Source organism: Saccopteryx bilineata, chromosome 6 (assembly GCF_036850765.1).
Source record: "Saccopteryx bilineata isolate mSacBil1 chromosome 6, mSacBil1_pri_phased_curated, whole genome shotgun sequence".
In the NCBI taxonomy this organism is placed as follows: domain Eukaryota; kingdom Metazoa; phylum Chordata; class Mammalia; order Chiroptera; family Emballonuridae; genus Saccopteryx; species Saccopteryx bilineata.
The window spans coordinates 78,406,577-78,428,007 of NC_089495.1; the positions used below are offsets into that span (position 1 = coordinate 78,406,577).

A 21,431-nucleotide genomic window follows, 5' to 3' on the forward strand; every position below is an offset into this window, starting at 1 on the left:
GAAATCAGCTTAAAGTCTTATGGGAGCTCCTGGGTAGGTAACCGTTTTCTTCTTGCTGCTTTTAAGATTTTTTACTTTTGCTCTGGCTGGATAGCTCAGTTGGTTAGAGCATTGTTCCAGAGTGCAGAGGATGCTGGTTCAATTCCTGGTTAGGGCACATACAGGAACAGATAGATGCTTCTATCTCTTTCCAGCTCTCTCCCTTCTGCTCTCTAAAATCAGTAAAATAAAAAATATTATATAAAAAAGAAAAGCCTGGCCTGTGGTGGCACAACAGATAAAGTGTCAGCCTGGAATGCTGAGGTCACTGGTTAGAAATCTTGGGCTTGCCTGGTCAAGGCACATACAACAACGGATCAATGAGCAACTAAAGTGAAGCAACTATGAGTCTGATACTTCTTGTTCTCCCCTACTCTTCTGTAAAATCAATAAATAAAATCTTAAAAAATTCTTTGTCTTTAACCTTTGGCATTTTATTTATGATGTGTCTTGGTGTGGGCCTTTTTGGGTTCATTTTGTTTGGGATTCTCAGTGATTTCTGGACTTACCTACTTCCTTCTCCAGGTTAGGGATTTTTTCCATCATTAATTATTCAAATAGGTTTTCAGTTCTTTGCTTGCTCTCTCTTTTCTTTCTGGTACCCCAATGATGAAAACGTTAGTATGCTTGATGTTGTTCAAGAAGCACCTTAAACTATCCTCATTTTTTTGATTCCTTATTCTTTTTGCTGCCCTGATGGGGTGTTTTCTGCTATCTTATATTCCTAATTGCTGATTTGATCCTTTGCTTCACCTAATCTACTGTTGATGTCCTCTAGTGTATTCTTCATTTCAGTCAGCTTACTTCTCATTTCTGACTGATAATTTTTTGTTTCCTATCTCTGGTAAAGCTCACACTGAGTTCACTGAGCATCCTTACAACCAGTGTTTCAAACTCTGTATCTGGTACATTGCTTGTCTCCATTTTGTTTTGTTCTTTTTCTGGAGTTTCGTCATTTTATTTCATTTGGAACATGTTTCTTTGTCTCATTTTGGCTGCCTCCATTTTTTTCTGTGTAGAGCTGCCATGTCTCCTGCCTTGGTAGAGTGGCCCTATGTAAGGGGCCCAGTGACATAGTCTCCTGAGTCACCTAAACTAGGTGTTCCAGGTATGTCCCTTGGTGGGTGGTACGTGCCTTACTGTTGTAGCTGAGCCTTGACTGCTGTTGGCACATTGATGGGAGGTATTGACCCTCTGGCCAATTGCCTGTGTGATTGGCTGTGATTACAGCAGGGGAGCTGTTGTGCCTGGGCTGCCCTCACTGAGCAGGAATTGCTTTGGCTGTGCTCTGGTGCCTGCCAAGTCCATCCTTTGGGTGTGTTATTTGTGGAGGTGATGTGGTGTGGTGTGAAGGTGGCCACAGGGTATGTTGGTCCTGAGGCCTCTTGGGAGAGTTCTGGTGTAGGACAGCATCAGCTGCTGCCTTTGTTCCTCCTGGAGCCACTTGGTATAAGCTACAAAGTAATTTATAGATGCCTCTTGTGCTGAGTATGCTTGGAGGCCAACTGTGGAGTTAAGGCCAGTGGCCACTAGTGCCAGCCTTGCGGCTGCTAAGAAATAGGCTGCCTCCAATGCTTTGCCAGGGAAACCCATGCCAACTAGGTTTTCAGCCCCCTCTCCCCACCTACTGAAATGTTCAGGCCACCAATGTCATCCAGACTGCTAAGGATCAATTTTCAGTTCCTTTCATCTCAAACCTAATGATAACACTTGACACAATTGATCTCTCTTTCCTTATAACTTTCTTTGCCTGTCTTCCAAGACACCATAATCTCTTCATTTTTCTCCTATTTTACTGATGATGCTTTCTGAATCTTACTGTCTGGTTTGTGTTAATGCGAGGGTATCTGGTCCTCTCCTCTGTCTATATTCACTCTCTTTGGGAATTAATCCAGTCTTATACTTAAATACTATCTATATCCTAATGACTCCCAGATTTATATCTTTAGATTAGACTTTTCATACAACTCCACATGGATTTCTAATCAGACAACTCTACACTAACATGTCCAGAATAAACTCCTGTTCTTCATTCACAAATCTATTCCACTATGGTTTCTCCATCCTAGTGGACAGCAACTCTATCCTTTCACTTATTCAGGCCAAAGATGTTGACATAATCCTTGGATCCCTTTTATTTTCCCTCTTTTTTCCTTAAATCCCACATCTAATCCATTACGACACCTCTCAGCTTACCTTCAATAGATTCAGAATCCATAAACTTTTTACTCCTATCAGTGATCAAGAGGATTAATGCAATAGCCTAACTGCACTCTCAGCATTAATCAATCTGATAAATGTCTAAAGAATTAGAAGCCCTATTATTTGCAGTAGTTTTCAAAGTGTTACCTGTAACCAGCATCAGCACCAGCATCACCTGGGAACTTGGCAGAAATGCAAAGTTGCAGGATGCCAACCCAAATGAGAACTTGAGGGCGGGACCCAACAATCTTTTCTAATAAGACTTCCACGTGGTTCTGATGCATGCTAAAGTTTGAGAGCCACCAATCTGATATTATAGTGGTTAATAATTTGGTCAGATAATTTTTTTAAATGTCAGATAGTGAAATGCTAGAAAGGTAAAAGATAACTACTTTACATATTTACCTTAATTAAAGTATAGAAATAAACATTCATATGCCCAGATTTTTTTCATCAATTTCAGATTTTTCTAAATATGGATGTAGTGTATGTGTGTGTGTGTATCGTTGTACATAAATTCCAAGCTCAATTTCTTTATAATGGCAGGAGAACTTTAAAGATACTTGGGAAGAAATCTGAGAGGATACTTTTTAATGATTTAATTTTTACACCCTAATCACAAAATCGGTCTTGCTTACACTTAAGTTGATTTTTTAGTCACTCTTTTTTACTGAATCTTTCCAAAGACTTCATTCTAGTTTTTATAAAAATGACACATCTTTTCTGTATTCACATTTGCTTACATAATTTTAATTAAGTTATATAAGTATAATAAGTAAAATTGGCATAGTCATATTGGTGAGTAAATACAATAGATTCTTCTTTTGTGTGTGTGTGAAAGAGAAACACACAGGAAGGGAGAGAGATGAGAAGAATCAACTCGCAGTTGCAACACTTTTGTCCAGTGACTGCTTCTCATGAGTGCCTTGACAGGGCGTCTAGCCAATGACCCCTTGCTCAAACCAGTGACCTTGGGCTCAAGCCAATGACCATGGGATAATTTCAATGATCCCACACTCAAGCCGGCAACCCTGTGCTCAAGCTGGTGACTTCAGGGTTTCGAACCTACGACCTCAGCATCCTAGGTTAATGCTCTAACCAGTGCATAACCACTGATCAGGCCATGACAGATTCTTGAAAAATACACAAATGAGTTGAAGAAAGTATCCAAGCAAATGTATATTGTAGAAGGCGTTTTATGCCAGGAGAGTTTCAAAGGGCTATGAAAATCAATCAGTATGTTTTGCAGAGCAAATGAAAGGTTAATTGAGACAGAAGGTTCAATAGTGGTCAGTTTAGAGAGCTCTCACTATCATTTATGGTTCAGTTACATTGGCAATGTTTGTTGAATAAATGTTGAATATTGACTTTTTGTATTTTGTGGACTGTATCAAGTAACCTACTTTTTGTTGATGTGGATATAAAAACTGTTACCATCTTTGGTTTAAAATTTCTCTGTTTAAAAAAATAAAAATAAAATTTCTCTGTTTTAGCTTATAATCAAATTGTGTGCACGAGCAGGTAATGACATTATTTTTACTGCTAAATAGGTATCGATGCTTTTAAAAACTTACTTGGCATCCTTGTGCTGAAAAGTCAATTGGTTGTCTAGTCTCAATGTTAACAGCTGCTTCTGGTGAAGGGCGTCATTAAGTTTCTCCTCCAATTCTTCAATCTTAATAAAGAAGAAAAGGTAAATTATCTGGTCAATTTTCAAATTTATTATTAAAAAGCACTAAAAAGATATAGGTTTTTAAATGGATAGTCCCCCACACACAGACACACAATGGTATATCTACAAACTAGTCTGTTTATACCAGGGGTCCCCAAACTTTTTACACAGGGGCCAGTTCACTGTCTCTCAGACCGTTGGAGGGCCGGACTATAAAAAAAACTATGAACAAATTCCTATGCACATTGCACATATCTTATTTTAAAGTAAAAAAACAAAACGGGAACAAATACAATATTTAAAATAAAGAACAAGTAAATTTAAATCAACAAACTGACCAATATTTCAATGGGAACTTTGCTCCTCTCACTGACCACCAATGACAGAGGTGCCCCTTCCGGAAGTGCGGCGGGGGCCGGATAAATGGCCTCAGGGGGCCGCATGTGGCCCGCGGGCCGTAGTTTGGGGACCCCTGGTTTATACAAATGGCTTTTAAACTGTGGTTTAAACTGCTGCCTCCTACACGTTTTTTGTTTGTTTGTTTGTTTTGTTTTTTGCCAGGCTGTCTTTGACTATTTTTTCCCCTTAACCCACTCTCATTGAGAAACCTATTGAAAACTGGGATTTTATATTGATGTCTCACCCAGATATTATTTCAAGGCCAGACCCTTAATTTGTACTTTACATTCATATATCTGACTACTACACATTCTCAATTGACTACTTCAAGTGTCCAGAATGAAACTAGTCATCACCTTCCTAATCTTATATTCCTTGCATTTTCTTAAGTCTTTAAAGCAAAAAAAAATATGAGCCACACTTGATATGGCAAGTTCTCCCTCACTGGTTTTTCTGATCAAACACTGCTATTCGGTTTATTTCATAAATAGCTGTCAAAACTGTTACATTCTCTTTAACACCTATTGACAAATCATCAGTCAGACCCTTCAGTGATCACCTGGATTCTTACAATGGTTTCCTCACTGGTTTTCCTGACTCCATTTTTGTCAACCTCCAAACCCATTTTACTTTATTTCACCTTTTAAAAATGCAATAAAAAAATTATTTCCTCAGTTTTAAATCCTTTGGAAAATTCTGTCTTCATAATAAATTCCAAACTTTATGGCATAATGTATTAGTCCTTCTTTACCTGGCCTTTGCCAACCACTTCTCTTCCTACTGGCTTAAAAGGCAACACTGTTCCAGCCAAAAGAGGAGCGTGCTGTTCTCCAAATAAGCTCTTTCTCTCCTAAGCCCTCTATGAACTTGGATTTTGGAAATAGGAAATTCTTTACTTTCTCTCTCTCTCTGTCAACCCAAGCCAATTGTTATTCATGCTTTGAAATAGATCAGTTTAACAGCCAATCTTTAATACTTATATCATCAAACTCCCTCACTCTGAATCATTCCTATCATTAGCCAAACATGTTATATCTCCTACTTAAAAAAAAAATAGAACAACACTCTCTTGATGACACCACTTCCTTTGCTATAGTATCATTTCTCTGCTTACCATAAAAGCATCGGGTTTTCGTCCCACATTATTCCCTATTGTCAAAGATATGAAAACCCCCATTCATTCCCAACCCAATGATTATTTCTGCATATTTATATTACTTGACAGCATAATTTGACAGAGCTGATAGCTTCATCTTTTGGCCTCCATGGAACTTCTCTTTGTTTTTCCTTCTAACTCAGTATACACCTCAAGTTTCTCGGGTTAATTTGCTGCATTTGGAGCCCTCTGCTTTCTCTAGGTAATGTAATCCAATCCTAAACTTCAAGTGCCATCCAAATGCTAATGTGTATTATATATGTGCACACATACACTTACACGTCTAGTCATGGACTCTTTCCTTAACTCTAGCTGACAAAGCCATTTAGGAGTCCAACAGGAATCTAAAGTTTAACATGCTCAAAACAGAACTCATATTTTACCTCCCAGATCAGTTTTCTCACAGTTTTTGATTTCCCAGTAAATTTCGTCAGTTAATGAAGCTGAAAACTTCAGAGGAATCTTACATAAGCCAACACGCTAGTAACTATCTTCTGCTTCAATCTTATCTGCCCTTAGTTTATTACTTTGGTGGTATTTTCAATACAAAAATCAGGATATGTAATTCCACTTGCCTTAAAATCTGCTAATGGCTTCTCTGATTATATAATCTAAAAAAAAGCAAGGGTTAAATAAACAGTGGTAATGACCCATGTCCTGTTTCTGTACAGCCCATGAGCTGAGAATGAGTTTTAAATTTGTAAAGCGTTGTTTTTTAGAAAACAAAACAAAACAAAACAACTATGTGATAAATCATATGTGGCATGCAAGGCATAAAATATTTACTTTACTTTCTGGCTCTTTACAGAAAATGTTTGCTGACTCTAGGAAGGGAGAGAGATGAGAAGCATCAATTCTTTGTTGCAGCACTTTAGATATTCATTGATTGCTTTCTCATATGTGCCTTGACCAGGGGCTACAGCAGACTGAGTGACCCCTTGCTCAAGCCAGAGACCTTGAGGTCAAGCTGGTGAGCTGTGCTCAAACCAGAGGAGTCCATGTTCAAGCTGGCGACCTCGGGGTTTTGAACCTGGGTCCTCCGCATCCCAATCTGACACCCTATCCACTGCGCCACCTCCTGGTCAGGCTGTTTGCTGACTCTTTACCTAAGGTAGCCGTTGCTAAGTGATGCTATGCCACATGACCTTGAAGATACCTTATTTGTTTCATGATCATGTCTCTCACTTGAATGTCAGCTTCATAAAAAACAGACTCTGTCATATTCCTATTATATTTCCAGCAACATGTCTCAGTAAATATCTTAAATCAACAAATAATAACCGTATTCCCCATAATTACTATTTTTAAATCAAGAATACCGTTAGTCCAAGAACAAAAACTCTTTTTCAGGGTTACAACTTCTACAATGTCAATGGACTTCTAAATTAAGTCCCTTAACTCAAAGAGTTAAGCTGGGAAGATGCACCTCTTTATTTCCCAAGCAATAAGGAACCCACAGATTCCTTTAATGGGAGATAAAGAGTTTTTGACATTTGACAAGAGCAAAGCTAACAACAATTCTCTAGCATCAGGAAGTCTGACCTAAGCAGCTATCCTTCAATTTGCAGCAAGCACTGAGTGGGAAGAAGAAATCAATACTCTTAAGTTTCCTTGGACCTATCTGTTTCTATTAATATTTTTAGATATAGAGAAACCAACTCAACATGATAATTTCAATAGATGCAGAAAAAGCATTTGATAAAATCCAGCACCCATTCATGATCAAAACTCTCAGCAAAGTGGGAATACAGGGAACATACCTCAACGTGATAAAAAGCCATCTATGAGAAACCCACAGCCAACATCATATTCAATGGGCAAAAATTAAAAGCAATACCCTTAAGATCAGGAACAAGGCAGGGGTGCCCCCTTTCACCACTCTTATTTAACATGGTCCTGGAAGTCCTAGCCACAGCTATCAGACAAGAAGAAGAAATAAAAGGAATTCAAGTGGGAAAAGAAGAAGTAAAACTATCATTATTTGCAGATGATATGATATTGTATATAGAAAACCCTAAAGTCTCAGTCAAAAAGCTACTGGACCTGATAAATGAATTCAGCAAAGTGGCAGGATATAAAATCAATACTCAGAAATCAGAGGCATTTTTATACACCAACAATGAACAGTCAGAAAGAGAAATTAAGGAAACAATCCCCTTCACAATTACAACCAAAAAAATAAAGTACCTAGGAGTAAACTTAACCAAGGAGACTAAAGACTTGTACTCAGAAAATTACAAAGCATTGATAAAAGAAATCAAGGAAGATACAAACAAGTGGAAGCATATACCGTGTTCATGGTTAGGAAGAATAAACATCATTAAAATGTCTATATTACCCAAAGCAATCTATAAATTCAATGCAATACCAATTAAAATACCAATGACATACTTCAAAGATATAGAACACATATTCCAAAAATTTATATGGAACCAAAAGAGAACACGAATAGCCTCAGCAATCTTAAAAAAGAAGAATAAAGTGGGAGGTATCACACTTCCTGATATCAAATTATACTACAAGGCCATTGTACTCAAAACAGCCTGGTACTGGCATAAGAACAGGCATATAGATCAATGGAACAGAACAGAGAACCCAGAAATAAACCCACAGTTCTATGGACAACTGATATTTGACAAAGGAGGCAAGGAAATATAATGGAGTAAAGACAGCCTCTTTAACAAATGGTGTTTGGAAAATTGGACAGCTACCTGCAAAAAAATGAAACTAGATCACCAGCTTACACCACTCACAAAAATAAACTCAAAATGGATAAAAGACTTAAATGTAGGCCGTGAAACCATAAGCATCTTAGAAGAAAACATAGGCAGTAAGCTCTCCGACATCTCTCGGAGCAATATATTTACTGATTTATCTCCATGGGGAAGTGAAATAAAAGACAGGATAAACAAATGGGACTATATCAAACTAAAAAGCTTTTGCACAGCTAAAGACAACAAGAACAGAATAAAAAGACAAACTACACAATGGGAGAACATATTTGACAATATGTCTGATAAGGGGTTAATAACCAAAATTTATAAAGAACTTGTAAATCTCAACACCAGGAAGACAAACAATCCAATCCAAAAATGGGCAAAAGAGATGAATAGACACTTCTCCAAAGAGGACATACAGATGGCCAATAGGCATATGAAAAAATGCTCAACATCACTAATCATTAGAGAAATGCAAATTAAAACCACAATGAGATATCACCTCACACCAGCCAGAATGGTGCTCATCAACAAAACAACACAGAATAAGTGCTGGCGAGGATGTGGAGAAAAGGGAACCCTCCTGCACTGCTGGTGGGAATGCAGACTGGTGCAGCCTCTGTGGAAAACAGTATGGAGATTCCTCAAAAAACTGAAAATCGAACTGCCTTTTGACCCAGCTATCCCACTTTTAGGAATATACCCCAAGGACACCATAGAATGGCTCGAAAAGGAGAAATGCACCCCCATGTTTGTGGCAGCATTGTTCACAATAGTGAAGATCTGGAAGCAACCCAAGTGTCCGTCAGAGGACGAGTGGATTAAAAAGCTTTGGTACATATATACTATGGAGTACTACTCCGCCATAAGAAATGATGACATCGGATCATTTACAATAACATGGATGGACCTTGATAACATTATACGGAGTGAAATAAGTAAATCAGAAAAAAATCTAAGAACTACATGAATCCATACATAGAAGAGACATAAAAATGAGACTCAGAGACATGAACAAGAATGTGATGGCAACAGGGGTGGGGGGGGTGGGGGGGAGGGGGTGAAGAAGGAGAGAGTGGTTGGGGGAGGGGAGGGGCACAAAGAAAACCAGAAAAAAGGTGACAGAAGACAATTTAACTTTGGGGGAGGGGTATACAGCACAATCAAATGTCAAAATAATCTAGAGATGTTTTCTCTCAACATATGTACCCTGATTTATCAATGTCACTGCATTAAATTTAATAAATAAATAAAAAAAAAGACTTTGTGGTAATAAACTATAATAAACTGTAACATTAGTAGTAAACTGTAATAAACATAACCACTGTATTGGTGTCATACAGGTATAGAAAAATGTTAAAAAGTCACATATTTTCTTAATTAAAATAGGCCTTGATGAATAAAAAAACCAGTTACTTATCTCCCCAAAATCAAGTCTCACGGTCACTGGCTTAAACTTTTTTTTCTTTTTCCTTTTATTTGCATTTATTGCGGTGACACTGGTTAACAAAATTATAAAGGTTTTAGATGCACAATTCCACAACACATCATCTGTATACCCTCAATGGCTTGAACTTCTGAGAAAGCTCTTTAAGGGTATTGACTAATTTGGCATGAACCCCATTATCCAACTACCATTCTCATTTTTGCCTGTAACACAGAAATAATATGGGAGGGTATCCATGATTTTAAAGTGAAAAGTACATGATGAAAGCAGGTATGCAGATGGTTAAAAGGAGCCTGGGTTGCTAATGATCTAATAGATCTAAATGACTTATTCTCAGATTCCTGTTATATCTGACACAAAATCTTTACCTTGCTTATGCTCCAGTTTGTACATCTGTTACAAGGCAGTCACCATTTTCCAAGTCTCTGATTTAACAGCTGAATTTAATCTCTGAATCACTGGACTGCAGATTCAATCTTTTTCCACATGACAAATACCTATAATATTCATGATACTTGACCATCCAGGATTAAATGAATTCTTTCAAGAAATTCAGTAACTTAAAATCAAGTCATTTAATGTGAAGAGCAAGATCAGGTTTATATTCAGCAAAAACCGACCTTTTCTGTTCCTTTCCTGGAGCTATTCTCTAGTGAGGATGTGAGATTTTACTTTGTATCCCCAAGGCTCAATGCATTGGTAAGCTTTGGAGAATCAATAAATGGCAAAATATTATTCTTTCATTGATCTCCGACTCATACTTTCTTACATTTTACATTTCTGAAAGTAGAATGCATCTTATGATCTACAACACATAACAGTTTAATTGGCAGTTTTTAAACTAAGCAATACCTGCAATGGTACATTTACATTCAAGATACTTTGAAATAAATGAATTAAGGAAGACATTCTTCTATCATATAACATTTCTCCATATACATGACAGTAAACATCTTACCTCCAAAGGATGTCAGACTAAGCAGAATAATACTACTGTGCATACGATAGATAAACAAGACAAGAATGCAAAGCAGGGAAGCTATTCTAGAGAACAGTTTAGCAGTACACTTAGTTAAATATATATATATATATATATATCTCATGAGCCAGAAATTTTACTCCTGAATATATACGTCAAAGAAACATTAACAGTGAAGAGAAACACCTACAGAAGGCCAATGTGGCATGTGGAGCAAGGAGTTAGAGGCAATTTGGGAGATTGGTGGATGCACACAGACAATTATGGAGAAGTTGGATAGACGACCAGAAATATTCAAGTAACATGAATGATTTAAAAACAGTGCTGAGTAAAAAAGGACTACTATAAAAGAGATGAAATCTAAAGCAAAACATGCAATTTAAGTTTATGTAAAGGAAAAATAATATATCCATTTTCAAACATAAATTTTTTTAAAAAAACATAAAAATTAAAATAGCTACATAGAGAAGAGAATGGAAATGAGCTTTGGGAATAAAAGGAATAAATGTACAAAATAAGTGACTTTGCAAGGATCAATGATGCTTATGTGTCCTAACCTCAGGAATATGACTAATTCAGTTTTCTATATTTGCAGTCCAAGTAGAAAACCACAATAATTAAATATATATATATATATATACTAAGCACCATAGATATAAAAATAATATGATGAATAAGTGTAGCCACTATTATTATTTTATTATATACCAGGCATCTAAAAGTTTGTGTGTATTATTAATTTAATCCTTCCAACAACTCTATAAAGTAAAAATTATTATAATTCTTATTTCCCAGGAAATCAGGGAATAAAAGAAGGAATTTTCCCAAGGTAATGAGTAGGACTGAAATTCAAACTCAAACTGTGTATATCTATAACTGTAGCTCTGATCTGTTACACTAGAGTGCCTCTCATTTTTATAATGTAAAGATTATACTTTAAAAGGGAAAGAAGCCATTTACAACCCAGCACAATGCAAGTTGAAAATAAATAATTTTTTAAAAAGGCCAAAAAAATCCCTGTAAGTCTGAAATTGGAGGGGTGGGGGTGGGGGGGTGGAGACAGAAGCTGGAGAGAGAGACAGGAGAGAGAGACAGGAACATGGAGCTGCTCCTGTGTTGCCTTGACCAGGGAATCAAACCAGCAACCTCCACGCTGGGACGACACTCCAACCAACCAAGCTAGGGTTTTATTTATTGACTGATTTTTAGAGAGGGGGGTGGGGTGGAGAAGGGAAGTATTTATCTGTTGTTCTACTCAGTTGTGCATTCATTGGTTGCTTCTTGTGTGTGCCCTGACGGGGGATCGTACTGCAAACTCATTTGGGGACATTTTTAACTGACTGAGCTAACCAGCCAGGGCCAGCATTTAATATTTTTTGACTGAGTGGATGGATTAATGAATGGAAGACTTACCTCAGGCTTCTCCAATGAGCTGCATTAAAGGAGATCTTGAGAGGTGAAGATATATGAGTCAGTAATTGCAGAAGTCCATTTGAGGACTGAAAGCATTATGAGTAGAGGACTAGGGATAGGTAACCACTAGATACATTGATAAAATACCAAGTGATGTAGTGTGGGTAGGTGACTGTATAGTGAACCTAAGTTTTGGGAGACTCATTTGGGTAGAGTATGGGCTATATTTAGACTTATTTTTTTTTTTATTTTTATTTTTAGATTTTATTTATTCATTTTAGAGAGAAGAGAGAGAGAGAAGGAGGAAGGAGCAGGAAGCATCAACTCCCTTATGTGCCTTGACCAGGCAGCCCAGGGTTTCAAACCAGCAATCTCAGCATTCCAGGTTGATGCTTTAATCCACTGCGCCACCACAGGTCAGGCTATATTTAGACTTCTTGATATGAATCCTACCTGGCTCCATCACCTCCACCTGAATAGCCTCAGCATGCTATTAACCCTGTGGCTCTCTCTCTCTTTTTTTTTTTTTTTTTTTTAATTTTTATTTTATTTTTTATTCATTTTTTTTAAAGAGTGGGGAGAGAGAGAGAGAGAGAGAGAGAAGGGGGAGGAGCAGGAAGCATCAACTCCCATATGTGCCTTGACCAGGCAAGCCAGGGTTTTGAACCGGCAACCTCAGTGTTTCCAGGTTGACACTTTATCCACTGCGTGTGGCTCTCTCTCAACAAGAGCAAAATGGGGCTCATTCCCTCATTTAAAAAACAGTTGAAACACTTACTATGTGCCAGAACTGTTCTAAGTACTAGAGACATAATAGTGAATACAAAGAAGTCCCTGGTCCTCATTAACATCACAGTCTATTAAGAGACACGAATATTAAAACAACAAACAGAGTCAGGTAGTCCTGAGAACATAAGAGTTGAGACACTTAAATGTGATATGATAACACATAAAAAGTGACTGGCACAGGATAAGGATTCAATTAATGTCAAAATTATTAATATTAAAATAAAATTGCCTGAACTATTTCTTTTCTTTATCAAGACTTGGGGTTTAGGAAACATTATTTTCCTAGAGGCATGGACAAGATACTTAAATATGTATATTAACATACATAGGCAAGGGCTAAAATTATAGACTAACTTAGCCAGAAAGAAGGTATAACAAACAACAAAGAGGGGAGGATAGGAAGAGGAGGGATGAAGAGCAAAGGGGAAGGATTGCTACTGGAAAGAAAAGACTTTTTCAGGACAAGTAGTACAGTGAAAAGTGTCCCGTCTTTCTGAAATCACTATGAATTTCTTACAGCTAGTGACAACTTTCCCAGGTCTTGCATAAAATACTCTGTAACTGTAAATAATCATATAACGCAGAGAAACAAGAACCAGGATACCATATCCTACTGAGGGAGAAGAAACCAGAAGAATGCAGAAGAAGGGGGCAATGTCTGGGGTCTTACGCTCCAGCCTGTGACCTCAGTGTTCAGGACTGAGGGAGCAAAGGCAGACAGAGAAGTTTGAAAAATAACAAACCACAGCTGTGGACCTTGCTTGTTATTGGTTCCTTGAAATGAACTCGCAGCTCCAGAGAGAAAAATAAGTAATAATAAGTCAAGGACACAACCCACCCCACCGCCCCCCTTATACCGTCCCTCCCAGAGACGCGAAAGTCACGTAGGTCTGCAAACCAAGAAGTCATAGAAATCAGGCATTTTCATGTGAAAGCTAAAGCTGTAAAGGTGTATAAGATGTAAGAAATCTAACTTCAGGCCCTGGCCGGTTGGCTCAGCAGTAGAGCGTCGGCCTGGCGTGCGGGGGACCCAGGTTTGATTCCCGGCCAGGGCACATAGGAGAAGCGCCCATTTGCTTCTCCACCCCCCCCCCCCCTCCTTCCTCTCTGTCTCTCTCTTCCCCTCCCGCAGCTGAGGCTCCATTGGAGCAAAGATGGCCCGGGCGCTGGGGATGGCTCCTTGGCCTCTGCCCCAGGCGCTAGAGTGGCTCTGGTCGCGGCAGAGCATCGCCCCCTGGTGGGCAGAGCGTTGCCCCTGGTGGGCGTGCCGGGTGGATCCCGGTCGGGCGCATGCGGGAGTCTGTCTGACTGTCTTTCCCCGTTTCCAGCTTCAGAAAAAAAAAAAAAAAAAAAAAATCTAACTTCAGGGAGCATGTGTTCTGTTTTCTCTTTTGGAGTCATGCTGCTCCGCCAGCTACAAATCAATCCTACTTCCTGAACAAGTTGTCCTGCATCTTTGTCCTTTTATTCCTGCCACACTTCTTTTTGGCAAACACCATTTGTTAAAGACTATGGTAACAATTTACATTTGGTACTATAACACAGTAACTATCAAATTGAAAGACAAATATAGTAACTATTAAATACAAAGATACCAAAGAAACCAAATCTCCAAGGCAAAGAATTATACTGATTAAACAGTAATTATGATCTTGGTTCTTCTCTATCATACTAGTCATATCAAGGTTAGTTCCCAATGGAACAGAAGATTTGGCTAGAAAAGCTTGACTAGGTGGTGGCGCAGTGGACAGAGCGCTGGACTGGGACACAGAAGACCCAAACTCGAAAGCCTGAGGTGCCGGCTTGAGTGCGGGCTCATCTGGCTTGAGTGTGGGCTCACCAGCTTTAGTATGGGGTCGCTGGCTTGAGCCCAAAGGTTGTTGGCTTGAGCCCAAGGTCACTGTCTTAAGCAAGGGGTCACTCGCTCAGCTGTGCCGCCCCCTCAAGGCGCATATGAAAACGCCATCACTGAACAACTAACTAAGGTGCCACAAGGAGAAATTGATGTTTCTCATCTCTCTCCCTTCCTGTCTGTCCCAATCTGTCCCTCTCTCTGACTCTCTCTCTGTCTCTGTCCCAAAAAAAGACTTGGCTAGAAAAAACACCTAAGAAAATATATCTCACACATGCTACATTTGAAAAATTGATCCTACAGAAGCAATTTATCCCTGCCCACCTTTAAGTCTTCCCTTCTTTCAGTCCTTTTGATACACAGAAATACTATTCACACTTACAAGCCCCTTCTAAAACCAGCTTTTTAAAGCTATACAAGACAATATACTTATTTTCTTGAAGTCATAAATATATCATTCCAAGTTCAGATTATATACGTAAAAATTTAATTCTTACTTATCTGCAGCTTGAACAAAATAAATCATTTAGATAACAAAATTTACACCCAAACTTACCTTTGTAAGATAATCTACTTTCAAACTGTCGATCATCATATTTTTCTGAGAAAGCTCTATTTTCAATAACTGAATATTATGAAGCAGTTCTTTCCGTTCAATTAGCTGCCTGGTGATTTTGATTTTACCATCTCGTTCTTCTGATGAGGAAATGTCATCTGTAGGAACTGTTGTTTCTAAACTAATATCTTCAGATTCCAGTGAGCTAGAGACATTTATTTTTTTAGATCCCTTGGCAATTTTCTGAGACATTATTATGGGTCAATTTTCTTCTCCAATTCTATTTCAATTTTCTGTAGGTAAAAAAATATTAATTTAAATATACTCAAACATTCTCTGTGGATTGCATAAAGTATATTAAAAAGATAAGATGCTAAGGATCCTAAATAATTATTAGCCAATCTGAGAGCCCCAAATCCAGGACAGATTAGTAAATTACTGCTCAGTTGAAAAATATAAAATCAAATTCATTAAATCCTATTGTGAACTCATGCATTTGGCTGAATAAAAAAATCCAGTCCCTGGGAACATAAGTTACCTACTTGGAGGAGACAAAAAAATGTATGAGATAAAAAGAGAAAACATTGATGTTACTAATAAAAGCAGCACATACTAAATATTAGAGAAATCACTTCTGATTGGGTCAGGAGAAGATTAGACAGAGATAGAATCTTGGAGGATTTGGGAAGAAGCAGTAATAAAGAAAAGCTTGCAGGTGTTACGGTTGGTATAGAAGTGGAGCAAGTAAGTGTACGCCAGCGGGAGACCGAGGCTGTCAGACTGGGGCCAAGTCTTTGCGAACAAAGTAGAGATCCCCTCACCCACCAAACACAGACATACAGACAACCCTAAAAACCAAGCTTGTGGAGGGCCTCAAATGCCAAGTGTCGACCTTCTGTAGGCAATGAGGCACAACTAAAATATTTTTTTTAAAAAAAAGGGATGCAGTGAAAGAACTTTTTTATAGGCTTGCCGATAGAATGAAAACAAGAGGACAGAAGAGAAAAACTCAAGAATTCTAAATCGAACTTCTTACTCTTTCAAAAGGAGTTACTCCTCTGTTTTACTATAATACACGGTACAATGAGTTACTTGCGGTATTGCAGATACCAGATTTTCTAAACAGACCGATGTGTACGGAGGGAAACAGCAACCTTAGTTGGATCGACTTCCCTCCTTTTTACAGAGCAAAGAGTAAGGATAGGTGAAACCAAGGACAGGCAACATCACCTGGATTTCAAAGGATCAGGGCCTGCCCACACGTGCAAGGCGAAGAATACCCAAACTCGGCAGCCTCGGAGAATTCCTTGCTCCAGGCGGGAAAGGAAGGGATAGCCGAGAGCTACCTCGAAAGCTTCAATTACTCCACGTCGAAAGCTGGACCAGCCGCCACTGTCGCCACTTCAAAGAGCTAAAGGCGTCTTCTTCACAAAGCAGCTCAGCCTGCAGCACCTCAAAAATGAATCTTAGGACCGGGACCGTTAGCACCCGTAACCAGGACAACCATTTCTGCACCCAGAAGAGGACAGTGGAAGCGGCAGCGCGCAGACGCCCAAGCCGCCGGAACTTAGCCCGGATCCACCCCCGGCACGGAAAGCAAAGCATGTTGGGAACTGGAGTCCAGAGGTGGGCCCCGCCCACATCCTGGGCAGAAATGGCTCTGGGATCGCCCCGCCTCCTCTTTCGACTAATCCTCGCAGCTCTCGTAGAGCCAACCAACGTCAGTCTCGACGTTTTCCCGCGAGAGGTGTTCGCTAGTATCTCGAAGCGGGAAAGGGCGAACATCTGGATAAAGGATAGTTGTGCCACAGCGGTCCTAGCTTGACACTTGTCGCCGGAAAAGCGCCGTGGCAGTCGGGATTCCGCGCCACGAGGCAAGATGCTGAAGTCCAAGACTTTTTTAAAAAAAACACGGGCGGGCGGCGTGATGAAGATCGTGCGCGAGCACTATCTGCGGGACGACATCGGCTGCGGGGCCCCGGGCTGCGCGGCATGCGGTGGTGCCCACGAGGGGCCGGTCCTCGAGCCGCAGCCCCTGGACCCAGCGAGCAGCCTCTGCCCGCAGCCGCACTACTTGCTGCCTGACACCAACGTGCTGCTGCACCAGGTGCGTCGTGGGCGGGCGAACCTTGGGCAGGGCGGGCCCATTAGAAAAAGGGGTGTGGTAAATAGGGCAGCTGAGGCCCAAGGAGGCGCGTCTTGGTTAACATCACGCACTTAGGGAGAAAGAAGTGAACCCCTTCGGGACCCAGGAATCATGCATCCCCGGCCAAGGTTCTTTTCCTTGTGCGTATTGTTTTTAAGTTTTTGGAGTCATAACGATTTTAGATACGTCAGTTTTCTAACTCCTGGTGTCTCTTCTGCCTTTAGATCGTAAGTGTCTGGAGGTGGGGGACCTGGGCTTCTGTGGCCTCCAGCCTACGAGCCCCCCACGCAGCTTGTAAGTGCCTACTAATGGAAACTTATGTAGGCCAATGTATTTCTTTGATAATGAACTTAGTTCTCCTAAGTTTTAAAATTAGTCTGTTTATATGTGCTTTTCTCTATTAGAATTGAAGGGTTTTTTTAATAGCAAAGTATCTCCTAACTTTAATGTGTATTTTATATTTTTTAAACCGATAGGGTTTTATGTTTGACAGAAACTATTTACAAATGAACATAGAAAAAAATTTACTTTTCTTTTTTTTCTTTTTTAAGATTGATGTTCTTGAGGACCCTGTCATCAGGAATGTAATTGTATTGCAAACAGTTCTGCAGGAAGTGAGAAATCGGAGTGCCCCAGTATATAAACGAATTCGAGATGTGACTAGTAACCAGGAGAAGCACTTCTATACATTCACTAATGAGCACCATAGGTAGGATAGAAATCGTTACCTAAATTTGGGGGAGGGCTTCTGTTAGTAATTTGTGATGTCAGAAGATATCTGATAAGCTTCATACTTACAGGAGTATTAGTTCTGACAGTCGCAGCTTAGGTCCCGCATAAGCATTGATTGGATCAAATCCTAAAGCCAAGGTCTTCTAACTCCTAGGCTATATAGTAGGTACTTTTATTTCCAAAATGTTTTCATTTTAAATTGATTTTAGTATGAGTTCAGCAATAGAATAACGAACGGTAGATAAGATTTGCCTAGCTAGGTTCCTGAATAGTATATTATATAAATAGCTAACCTAGGTTAACAAGATGTAAAAGTTTGTGGGGGAGATTTTAAATATAAGCAGATTTATTTTTAGTAGGTTTTTAAAAGTTAAACTAATACCTTATAACTGATCATATTGAAGATAAGGTTGAAATATGGAATTCTTTGTTATAATCCTTTTTTTTTTTTTAATTCAGTGAGAGGAAGGGAGGCAGAAAGACCCTTGCATGTCCCCCGACTGGGATCCACCTGGCAAGCCCACTAGGGGGTGATGTTCTGCCCATCTGGGCTGTTGCCCTGTTCCTCAGCAATCGAGGTCTTCTTAGCACCTGAGGTGGAGGCCATGGAGCCATCTTCAGTGCCTGAGGCCAGCTCACTCCAGTTGAGCCATAGCTGCCTGAGGGGAAGAGAGAGAGAGAGAAAGAGAAAGAGAGAAGTGAGAGGGGAAGGGTGAAGCAGATGAGCACTTCTGTGTGCCATGACCGGAAATCGAACCAGGATATCCACATGTCGGGCTGATAAGAGAGAGAGAGAGAAGTGATAGGGGGAAGGGTAGAGAGAGAGAGAAGTGATAGGGGGAAGGGTGGAGAAGAAGATGGCCGCTTCTCTTGTGTGCCCTTACTTGGAATCGAACCCAGGACATCCACATGCCGGGCTGACGCTCTACCACTGAGCCAACCAGCCAGGGCCAACTTTGTTATATTTCAAATTCAAGTCTTACTTTTGAACATAATGTGTGGTCTTAGAAAATAGATATAGCAATTTCCTTTGTTACATAAATCTATGATACATCTTAGTATACTTTATTCGATCAAATCAGAGCTTCTTGGCACTGCTCATATTTTTGGACTGGATATTTCTTTGTGGTGACTGGGTTGTCTTATATAGCATAGGATGTTTAACAGTATCTCTGGCTTCTACCCATTAGATACCAGTAGCACCCCCCCTTTCATATACAGAGTTGTAAAAACCCAAAATGTTTCCAGACCTTGTGAAATGTTTCCAGAGGGCAAAATCACCACATTGAAAAACCAAGTGATTAGCTGGTAGATCTGGTAATAAAATCCCATTGGAATATGAAAGTTTAAAAATTTAGACTTTCAGTCAAGATGGTGCTGTAGGTGAATGCAGTACTTGAATTTTTCTGCAGTCACATCAGAATTACAACTAAATTACAGAACGATTATTCAGAACCACTTGAACTCCAGCTGAATGGAAGCCCTACAACTAGGGATTTTGAAAAGCCATATAGAGACTGGTACGAGGGACAGAGACATGGAACATGCCGGTCCCATACCCACATGTGGTGGATAACAATTGGGAAGAATATCTTGGCTTTGGAGGACGCCCCACGAGGAGCAAGGGGTCCCAGCCCCTCACAAGGCCTTGCAAACTAGGGTTTCAGAGCCAACAAGAGAGGACCCCATAATGTCTAGTTGTAGAAACCAGTGGGGATTGTGGCTGAGTAAGATGGAAGGCTTCTAGACAGTTCCTTTTAAAGGGCCCGTGTACAGGACTTACTTCTTCTGAGCTCTACTGCTGGAGAGAGCTTCATGACATCAAAGACCTATGAGGGAGAACTGAGTTGTCTGGCATCAGAGCGAGAGTGGAGGGGGCACCTTTCTCCTTTACAGAAGTGCTGGCCGAGGCCATTGTTCCTTTGATGAGCCCTCCCCCAACAGAGCCGGTAGACTCATGCCATATCTGAGACTCCATCAACCTAGCTCACACTGTTTTCCCCTCTCTGGTGATTCCCTGAGATACTGCCTCACCCAACCTGCAGGCCCACCCAGGCTGTTTCCAGTGGTCATATAAATGGCCACTTTTGCCTCATGCTTCAGACTTTCCTAAAATCTCTCAAGCAGCACCTGACCTCTACATATGCTGTAGCCTGTTAAGGGGCCCCAGGCCTGGCACTAGTCAGCCTGCCCTGGCCTCCAGCTTGGCCTCTCCTGGACACCTCTGAACTCAGCATAAGTAGCAGCTCTCCACATCACTCTTTTTTTTTTTTTTTTTTCCATTTTTTTTAGAGAAGAGAGGGAGAGACAGAGAGAGAGAGAGAGAGGGAGAGGAGAGACAGAGAGAGAAGGAGGGGAGGAGCTGGAAACATCAACTCCCATATGCGCCTTGACCAGGCAAGCCCAGGGTTTCGAACCGGCGACCTCAGCATTTCCAGGTCGACGCTTTATCCACTGCACCACCACAGGTCAGGCCTCTCCACATCACTCTTTAGCTTGTGCTGGGTGTCCCCAGACAGGGTACAAGTGGTAGTTGACCTTACACCTGCTGGGAGGCCCTAGTGCCAGTGCACCTGGTGGACAGCAGCAGATCATGCCAGATTACAGCCCTGCCACCTCCATGAGCAGCACATACAAGCGGCAGACTTGGTGAGCACCGAAACCCCACTGAAGCAAGTCCTGCCCTGTAGGGTCAGCTCTTGCCCTGCAGCTCCTCTGGTGTAGCTGCATCTGGTCCTCACAGCCAGTCAGTCTGGGAAGGGCATTTCCAGTCCCTCCCAGTGATACCAGCAACAGTCAAGGCTCACTACAACAGGACAGTGCACACAGCTCACACAGGCTCGCCTGGAGTGCCTAGCTTCGCTGACTGGGGAGCCTGTGCTCCTGGGCCCTACAGGACACCAACTATATGAAGCCATTCTGCCAATTCCAGGAGATGTAGCAGCCCTACCTAATGCATAGAAACAAACATAGGGAAGCTGCCAACACGTGGAGACAAAGAAACAGGTCTCAAATGAAGGAACAGTGGAAATTTACAGAAAAAATCTAAATGAAATGGAAGCAAGCAAAGTACAGGGATCCTTGGGGTTACAACACAGTTCCTATGATACTGACATAACCCAAATTTTGGTGTAAGTTGAAACACACTAACACAAACTGAACCCTTGTGCTTCTAACAGTCCAAAATGGTGTAGGTAAGTGTACTGGGGACACCACTCCCTCACTCAAGCTGCATGGTGCACATTCTTCCACCACATGCAACCAAACTAGATGCGCACACGTAGTCCATGAGTACAATACTAATGGCATAAGCTGAAGCACTCGTGTCTATT

General features: G+C 40.5%; 2 protein-coding genes across 6 annotated transcripts in view; one reads left to right on the forward strand and one right to left on the reverse strand.

Moving 5' to 3' along the window:
- The window catches only part of PIBF1 (progesterone immunomodulatory binding factor 1), a 238,431-nt gene extending 221,636 nt beyond the window's left edge, over positions 1 to 16,795 (reverse strand). The window contains exons 1-3 of one of the 4 annotated variants that reach the window (XM_066237052.1): positions 16,568 to 16,795; positions 15,222 to 15,514; positions 3,816 to 3,916 (exon numbers count right to left, since the gene is read on the reverse strand). In XM_066237052.1, the coding sequence (XP_066093149.1) occupies positions 3,816 to 3,916; positions 15,222 to 15,473 (353 nt within the window). In that variant the 5' untranslated portion in view covers positions 15,474 to 15,514; positions 16,568 to 16,795. Of the gene's footprint in view, positions 1 to 3,815; positions 3,917 to 15,221; positions 15,515 to 16,451 lie in introns of all 4 variants that reach the window. The other 3 variants (XM_066237053.1, XM_066237051.1, XM_066237054.1) reach the window with 3 other exon arrangements.
- A 297-nt stretch (positions 16,796 to 17,092) lies between these two features.
- Positions 17,093 to 21,431, forward strand: part of DIS3 (DIS3 homolog, exosome endoribonuclease and 3'-5' exoribonuclease) — a 38,640-nt gene continuing 34,301 nt past the window's right edge. Inside the window, exons 1-3 of one of the 2 annotated variants that reach the window (XM_066237050.1) lie at positions 17,404 to 17,507; positions 17,592 to 17,661; positions 17,919 to 18,076. Coding sequence is in view for 1 of the 2 variants with exons in the window: in XM_066237049.1 (XP_066093146.1) it covers positions 17,101 to 17,328; positions 17,919 to 18,076 (386 nt within the window). In the remaining variant the exon portion in view is untranslated. Of the gene's footprint in view, positions 17,329 to 17,403; positions 17,508 to 17,591; positions 17,662 to 17,918; positions 18,077 to 21,431 lie in introns of those variants that run through there. The other variant, XM_066237049.1, reaches the window with a different exon arrangement.